Raw genomic sequence first — 7,933 nt, forward strand, 5'->3', positions numbered from 1 at the left:
CATTTTTGAGAGAGGACCCAGTGGTATGGCTCCCTCCACTGAGACACTCTCATGGTCCTATACCATCCCATCCCACCCCTCCCTATGCCAGAGTTTGAGAAGAGAAGGGGAGGTCTAAGCTTTGGTGTCAGGGCAGAGTGCCAGGTAAGGGAGAACCCTAGGTGTTCTGGAGGGGAGGTATGGGAGTATGGTCAGGAGCTGAGTGGGGGGAGTCTGATGAGGGGAAAGATGGCTAGTTTTGCAGAGCTCATTACCGGGGCTGAGGGGTGAGGAGAGAGTGGAGGGGGTGACAGTAAAGACAAAAGAAAGTCGGGGTGCTGTCTCCATCTCCAGTCCCATGGAAGGAATGAAGCAACAATCCAAAAATTTGAGTGTCCTGGCTCTAGGCCTGTCTCTCCTCTGTGGCCGCAGCAGGGGGCACTGCAGCCCCTCTGAGGGTAAGAGGGCTAACTCCCCCCACCCCCACCCCTAACCTTAGACCCAGGCCCAGTGCTGGCCAAGACCCCCCAGCTGGGTCATGCTCATCCCCCCAGACTCCATCCCTAAACAGTCCCCAGGGCATGAAGCCATGGCTGGAGGACACAGGAAGCCATGGAGGGAAAAAAATGGTTTATTTAGTCAGAGAGCCTCTGAAGGTACCTGGTTTGTTGAGTATAAAAAAGGCAGTAAAATGGCAACTGTATAGGGTACATGATGGGTGGGAACAAGGCAGGGGAAGCAGGAGAGGGACAAGGAGAGGTTGGAGGAAGAGGGACAGGGGGATAAGGAGGGATTGCAAATGATAGACTGGACCTTAGAAGAGACAGTCCTAGCCCCTAGTACAGGCAACACAAACACCCCAGTACAGGCAACACAAACACACACAGACACACACACACACACTGAGCCTAGGAACCTCCGTTGTCCCGCTCAATCAAGGATCAGTAAGATCCAAGTGTGGGGGTTTCTAGCATATGCAGAGAATGTGTCCTCTTCCTCAACTCTGACCCTCAGACCCACAATGTTTCCCCACTGTCTATCCAGAGGCTCCCTCCTCAGGGCCTGGACACCAGGGCCTACCACAGGCCATGAAAAAGCAGAAGTTGGCTAGAAGAGAAAACCTACAGCCCGCCCCTGCCCATCTCTGCAGAAGGAAGGGGCAGGAGCAGATAGCTGGTGCAGTCCTCTGTTCATCAATGGTCACACAATTGCCCGGAACAGGAAGGAGAAGACAGCCCCCAGTGCCAGGCCAAGAGACAGAAAGAAGGCCATGATGGTTCCAGCTGTCTCTGCCTCAGCCGGCTTCACTTTCCTAGAGAGGCAAGGCTACCTTAGGATGGGCCCTACTCCAGCCCTCCCACCCCCCTAGAGCATCAAGGGTGGGGAGATTTGCCTGAGTACCTAATTCTGTTAGCCAACACATCCTTCTTTCCCAACCCCAATCTGGCTTTTCCCTCTTAGAGAAACACATCCTGGGGTCTGCCCTCCACCTAACCTGAGAGCCCCCTCCCACATCCCTATTAGCTTGTGCACCCCACCCCCGCACTTCCCACAAAAACCCCTTTAGCCTAGGTGCCCCTTCCCAAGCATCTCCTCTCTTAGCCTGGAAACCTTAAGCTCCAGGATCAGAGAGTCTCCTTTTACCCTCTCTCCGTCTATCAAATATCCCCTGCTGGAACTCTAGATCCTGCCTGATGCCTCTGGGTTCCCCACTCACTTGGGCCCGAAGCACATGCAGAGACTGGCGAGGTAGCCATTGGAGAAGGCGAAGGCAGCCACGAAGATGATGAACCAGGCATCGTGCTCAAAGACCACAGTCAGGTATCGGCGGGGCTGGACATTGCACAGCAGCAGCAGGGGCACAAACACCAACCGGGCCAGCACCAAGCATGGCAGCAAGAGGCTGTCCTTCCCAGGCTGTAGCGACCAGGCAGTGCCTCAGCTGGGGCTGGCCCCCAGGGCTCCATTTAGTCACTCAGGATCTGAATTGAAACCTCAGAGCCTGGATACCCTAAGGGGTACTGATTGGGAGAGGGTAGAGTAGAACCTTCTGGAATGCTGGAAATGTTCTTCCTCTGGACCTGGCTGGTGATTATGGAGGGAGGGAGGGAGGGGGGGGGGAGGGAGTGTGTGTGTGTGTGTGTGTGTGTTATACTCATTAAGCTATACACTTAAGACTTGTATACCTTACTATAGATCATGTTCTTGGTTTTTAAAAAAGCATGATCCCCTTGCCACCATAGGTTCTTGGTCTCAGGGTGGACTCTTCCCTCTCACAGGAGCTTGATACCCTCTTCCACTTACCCACATGGATATGGCTGTGAGGCTCCGGCCCAGCCAGTCAAAGACATTGAAAGTCAAGAAACAGGAAACGGGAATGAAGTAATCCTCTGGAAGAGGAAGACTACATTAGGGGATGTTTATTAGGTCCGCAGGCAGATTTAACAACCTTGACCCTCACTTGGACTGTTTTTCCAACTGTAAAGTAGAGATGCTTTTAGCCCAAGGAAGGGCAAATGTAACAGAAGAGTCAAGGTGGGGAGATGGCAGCCCAGAGTCCCCTCTTCCCCAACCCCAGTCCAGCTCAAGTCCCTGTCTGTCTCCATCCTGGGAACCTACGGTGTCCTTACCCCAGGTACTGGTGCCTGCAATGCTGGACTTGACCTCAGCGGTCACAGCAGGAAACACCCCAATGGTGACCGTAAAGATGAAGCAGACGGAGAGAGCCGGGACCAAGATCTGGAGGAAAGGAACCCAGGCCCATGTCTTCATGGTGGCCGTGCATTGAAGAACCATGAATACACACACGCACGCACGCACGCACGCACAAACAAGAATCCATGTGCATTGAAGAACCATGAATACACGCACGCACGCACGCACGCACGCACGCACAAACAAGAATCCAGGAGAGTAGCCAGTCTCAGGTCAGAAAGGGATGGGATGGACAATGTCAGGGGGGTTGGGATGAGGAGAGAGAGAGGCTGAGAGGTAGAGGGCAGGACACCCATGCCCCATGCCCCATGCCCCACGCACATTTTTGAGGATGGCTAGGATTGAGTGGCTTTTGTTGGTGGTCTGAGAGTTGGGGGCTGAAACTCCAGGCTCCTCTTTGCCTGCTCTTGGCTGTTCTCCTGGAGGGTGACAGGTTGTGGAAGGATCTTCAAGTTGCAGGAAAGACAGAGCAACAGAAAATGACACACATATCCCCCAAAAGGGCTGGAATTAGTTGGGGGTAGACACCCCTTAGAGTGTATAGCCATATCCTAAAACCTAGCCCAGACCTTCTCTAAATCCCCATAGCACCAGTCCTTACGTCCTGACCTCTCCCGGGAGCCTCAGCTCATGTTTGACCTTGTCTGAGAATCCGAAATTGCTTCCCACTGTCCTCAGGTATTCAGGGTAATCCAGGATCTCCCCCCAACTTTATTTTTCCCAACCCTTATTTCCCATTGTCCCCCTCACTCCACCTGTGGTCCCTCTGGCCTCTGGCTCATTTCTGCCAGCTAACAATATACTGGTTTCTGCCCTCTGAGCTCAGCTGTCCCCTGCCAGGAGGCTGTCCTCCACCCGGCTTCCTCAGGCTATTCAGACCTTTACTAATGAGGTCCAACTTGGTCTCCTGTTCCCCAGGCCCTTCGAGCTTGAGCTGCTGATAGTAGCGGTAGAATGCCTATAAAGTGAGGGAGACGGGAGGTGGATTCAGAGGTGGTATCTCCCGAACCCCTGCGTCCCCCCACAGGTTTCAGCCTCAGAACACCCTTGGTCTGGAACCCTAGACGCACCGCCCCCTGCTCCCCCCCAGCCTCCAAACCCCTGCTTTCTTCTTTTGCTCACCAGCCGGGACAGGCCCAGGTAACAGATGATAGCCAAAACAATGACCCCACAGGCTGTGATAAAATAGCCGAAGGCGCTTTCTGAGAGTTCTGAGCCACCTGGGGGTGGAGGGTGTCTGTGATGAGACAGGCCCCACCCCCATCTCTCCACAAAAACCAGAGCAACAGGCAGAGAGACAGCAAGACTTACTGGCAATGGCACAGATCATGGCCACTGAGGCGAAGATGCCTGCCAGGCCCTGGCCACTCATGATGGGGGCCGTGTAGTTAGCAGGCAGGAGGCCAGCCAGGCCAAACAGGCTGCCCTGCAGGATGGCACCAAATGCTGGGGGAACAAGGCAGGCATTAGCAGGGGAGGGGGCAGGCTGGGGTTCATGGGAACACATGTAACTCCTTCTTTCCTCCCAGTGAGTCTTTGACACTCAGTGGCCCTTCTCTCTGCCCAGACTCTCAGCCCTGGTCTCTGCCTGCTCAGGCCTCTGAACCCTAACTGCCCACAGCATCCATTTCCTCTGGGAATGGCTGCCTGTGGGTCTGAAAGAAGGGTGGGGGTATGTGAAAAAGTCTTTGCCCCAGATCCCCTCCCAGCCCTGCTTACAATTAATGAGCATGATCTTGATCATGGTGATGATGAAGAAGGGCAGGGCATCCAGGTGCACCTTCACCAGAATAGCAGTGATCAGGAACACCAGCAGGATAGCCACCAGGCTACCCAGGATCCGAACAGACTGGGAGATCCTGCAGGAGAGGACGAGGCGGCAGAGAAGAGTGGTTAAAGCAGGGGCTCAGCCCAGGGCACATGGGAGGCAGCCGAGGGTCAGGCTGGTTCTGGTGCTCACTTCTGATGCAGGAAGGAGTTGAGGCAGGTGAAGAGCAGCAGGGGCAACATGGCACACAGGGTCATGACATTGTTGAAAATGGCACTCAGAGAATTCCGCTTTGGAGAGGGTGCTGTGGTGGTGGCCAAGGCCTGGATATCCCTGCTCGGTTCAGTAGAGGACATGTTCTGATACTGGTCCAGGCGGTGTGTGAAGTACTATGGGGGATGCAGAGAAGTGTTGGAACCTCTCTCCCTGTGCCCACAAGTACAGATGCAGGCCTTACATGCCCAGTGGTCATACCCCCCGGGGCCCAGTCCCCTCGGTCTCACCTGAGTGGCTGTCATAAAAAAATTCCAGGGGAGCAGGGTCCCCAGACCCAGCATGAAGAAGATAAGCCAGACGGCTTTGTACCTGCAGATGGGAAAGGGAAGAGGGACCAAGTGACGCACCATCCTACCCTCCTCCCCAGATCAAACCTGGGGAAGCTCGTCCCTCCCTGACTTTTATTCTCTCCGGCTGTCCCAGGGTACAGGGCATCTGTGTTTGTGTCCATGTGCATGTGTCCTCCTATGGGTGTGTGCAGAGGGGGAGGTGTCCTGGGATATGGAAAAGGGCCCAGTGGAGTCCAGAGCGGGAGGCGGACCAGGGACACAGGGCTGAAGGGCATGACCGCAGGACGGTGGTTCTCAGCCCCCAAAGACTCAGGGGAGCTTGCAGCCTTGGGAACCAGTGTGACCCACACATCCGGAGGTAGTTTTAGAAATCCTGCTAAAGGCTGGGGGTGGTGGGTGAGTGAGAAAGCAAATAGCAAGTGTCTTCCACCCCCGCCAGGAAGGCTGGAAGTGATTATGATTATGCAGTCTGGGCAGCGACTGTGTGGCTCCCCAAAGAGGATTCTGAGGTCAAGAAACTCCCAGACTATTCCAGACCTAGTGGGATAGGCAGGCGGGGTGCCTTTGGGCAGCTGGTAAGTGAAAGCTGTTTTTTCCGGGCCCAGACAGAACCGGCTTTGTAGGTCACACCGCCTAGGGTAGGCCAAGAGGTATCAGGCCACTGGACGTCACCCGGGCCCCAGAGTGTAAATAAGTGCCACCCCAGCTTTGGCCAGGGCACGGCCCCAAGCCCTATACCTCAGGGCCTGTCTAGGATGGGCCAGCTTCCCCCAGGCAGCCCTAGACCCTCCCACTGTGGTCTCAAGATGTGTCAACCATATCCTCCCAACCAACATCTGCTTTCTCAGAGAGACAAAGACAAAGCCCAAAGCAGTGAGACTAGGGCCTGACCTCACACAGGGAGGGCCTGGGTGAACACACCAACTGCGCAGGTCTGAGCCATTATAACTGTTATCTCCCCAATTCTCTCATATCCTCCCCACCTTGGAAAAGAGAGCTAAGGGTTTGATTCAGAGACCCAGGATGAAGGGAGAAACTCCCAGCCAAGGTCACACGGGATAGAGGGGTGAGAGTGGAGGCTGCATGAGTGCAACAGGTGACGGCAATGGAGAGGGGCTCAGAGAACGGCTGGGAGTGGTGAGGTTGAGACGGGGCAGGCAGGCAGCCTCGGAGTGGAGACGAGGGTAGGAGCCAACCTGGAGCCTGTACACCTTAAATTCTGTCTCCTTACATTCTCTCCCTCCAAATAAACCTCGCCTCTATTTTACAGATGGAAAACAATCTTGGAGAGATTAAACTAAGTGCCTAAGGTCCCACAGCCAGAAGCGGTCTAGTTCTCTAGCCTTTGGCATAGGAAGGAGACAGAATGAGCAGGGAGAGGTGATGGGGTCAGGGGCCTGAGTCGAAGAGCTTTGGATCTGAGGCATGACTCCGTCACCTTCCTTGGGTCCTAGACTCCTTGGAGAACTTGAATCAAGCTACAGCCTCTTACCCTAAAACACATATGTACAATCACAGTTATGGGTCTAACTTGAGGCAGTTCACAGGCTCCAGAGGTGGGGAAGTGAGAGGTCAGAGCAAGGACTGGGGTGGGAAGAGGTCATCTAAGGCAGAGGCAGCCCTGAGGGACGGGTAGTCCCGCCAGATGCGCTCTGGGATGAGGGGTGCTGACAAATATCTCCCCACGGTGATGGTGGGAGGAGCTGGAAGCTTCTGGCTGGCCAGAAAGCAACAGTGGAAATACTGACAAGGCTGGGGAGGGGCTGCCACCCACCCATCTTTGCCCTCCCCACAGAAACCCCAGCCAGCAGCCAGCCAAGGCATGCATAGCCCCCACCCCAGATGCAGACCTGACTCACAGCTACCTGGCTAGAAGGCCAGTTAGCAGTGACAACTCCAAATTCCAAAGGATACCACACCCAGCCCCCTGGAGACCCATTTCACTCCCCTGGGTCTCCAACCCAGGTCCCCCAGTACCTGTCCTGAGGCTGGTGACTGGTTGTCATGGTGACAGCGTTCTTGGTTTTGCTTGGCTGACAGCTCCCTTCTTCTGAGGCTTGCTGGGGGCAGAAGCAGTGCGAGGCCTTGTCTTCGCCCTGTTTCCCCACAGGCCTCTTCAGACTCTTTGGGGCCAGGACCGGGTAAGGCAGGCTGAGCTGGCAAGCCTTACAATCCAGCAGGACCCTCTATCGGCCCTGCCTCTCAGGACTGCTCAATCTGACCCCTCTGGGCAATCCTGTTGGGCCCCCCTGCCTGCTCAGGCTCTACCTGGCGCCAGGCCTGGCCTGGCTGCTGCCATCGCTATTTTTATCTAGCAGCGAAGCAGTTTGTAAGCTGGGAAACCAGCGGGTGGAGAGCAGGAGGGAAGGAGGAGGACTCTGACTGAGAGGGAGAGAAAGACAGGCAAAGGCAAGGAAGATGAGAGGGGTCAGGGACAGTGACAACTATGGAAGGAGGGAGAGGAGGAGGGAAACAGAAAAGAGATAGAGCAGAGAGGGAGAGGTGGGGGGAGGAGGGAGGCACAAAACAAACAGATCTGTAGTAGCAGCAGCCACAGGGATCAGTGATGACTGAGGCCAAGCCAGAGAGGCCTCCCCCTCCAGGACCTCTCTGCAAATCTGACCTCTCCGCCCTCCCAGGGAGCCCTTGGACTCATGGCTATAGTGGGCTCTAGAGAGCCTGTTCCCTCCTAGAGGCACCTCAGACTCCAGCCCCTCTGCTGGTGGCACTTCAACCTTCCTTTCCAGCTACTGCCCAGGGGCTTCCTAGTCCTAGCCAGTTTTCCAGGAAAATACTTTCCGATAGGTATGGGACACAGCCCTTTCCACAACCTAGACTGGCCTCGCCCCTGACCCTTAGTCCTGGTCCCAGCGGTACCCCATCCCCCCTTGGTTCCTCTCTAACT

At 55.4% G+C, this 7,933-nt stretch overlaps 1 protein-coding gene across 12 annotated transcripts in view; it reads right to left on the minus strand.

The window, feature by feature from the left end:
- Nucleotides 1-588: 588 nt before the first annotated feature.
- Nucleotides 589-7,933, minus strand: part of SLC29A1 (solute carrier family 29 member 1 (Augustine blood group)) — a 13,092-nt gene continuing 5,747 nt past the window's right edge. For 5 of the 12 annotated variants that reach the window (XM_025042819.1, XM_015600614.2, XM_015600617.2 and 2 more), the window contains 12 exons: nucleotides 7,006-7,088; nucleotides 4,966-5,047; nucleotides 4,655-4,851; nucleotides 4,414-4,553; nucleotides 4,006-4,140; nucleotides 3,817-3,914; nucleotides 3,574-3,652; nucleotides 3,016-3,140; nucleotides 2,610-2,718; nucleotides 2,284-2,369; nucleotides 1,697-1,896; nucleotides 589-1,291 (listed from right to left, as the gene is read on the minus strand). In XM_025042819.1, the coding sequence (XP_024898587.1) occupies nucleotides 1,180-1,291; nucleotides 1,697-1,896; nucleotides 2,284-2,369; nucleotides 2,610-2,718; nucleotides 3,016-3,140; nucleotides 3,574-3,652; nucleotides 3,817-3,914; nucleotides 4,006-4,140; nucleotides 4,414-4,553; nucleotides 4,655-4,851; nucleotides 4,966-5,047; nucleotides 7,006-7,034 (1,392 nt within the window). In that variant the 5' untranslated portion in view covers nucleotides 7,035-7,088 and the 3' untranslated portion in view covers nucleotides 589-1,179. Of the gene's footprint in view, nucleotides 1,292-1,696; nucleotides 1,897-2,283; nucleotides 2,370-2,609; nucleotides 2,719-3,015; nucleotides 3,141-3,573; nucleotides 3,653-3,816; nucleotides 3,915-4,005; nucleotides 4,141-4,413; nucleotides 4,554-4,654; nucleotides 4,852-4,965; nucleotides 5,048-7,005; nucleotides 7,152-7,933 lie in introns of all 12 variants that reach the window. The other 7 variants (XM_015600620.2, XM_015600616.2, XM_015600619.2 and 4 more) reach the window with 4 other exon arrangements.

Source organism: Pteropus alecto, unplaced genomic scaffold (assembly GCF_000325575.1).
Source record: "Pteropus alecto unplaced genomic scaffold, ASM32557v1 scaffold7, whole genome shotgun sequence".
Classification (NCBI taxonomy): domain Eukaryota; kingdom Metazoa; phylum Chordata; class Mammalia; order Chiroptera; family Pteropodidae; genus Pteropus; species Pteropus alecto.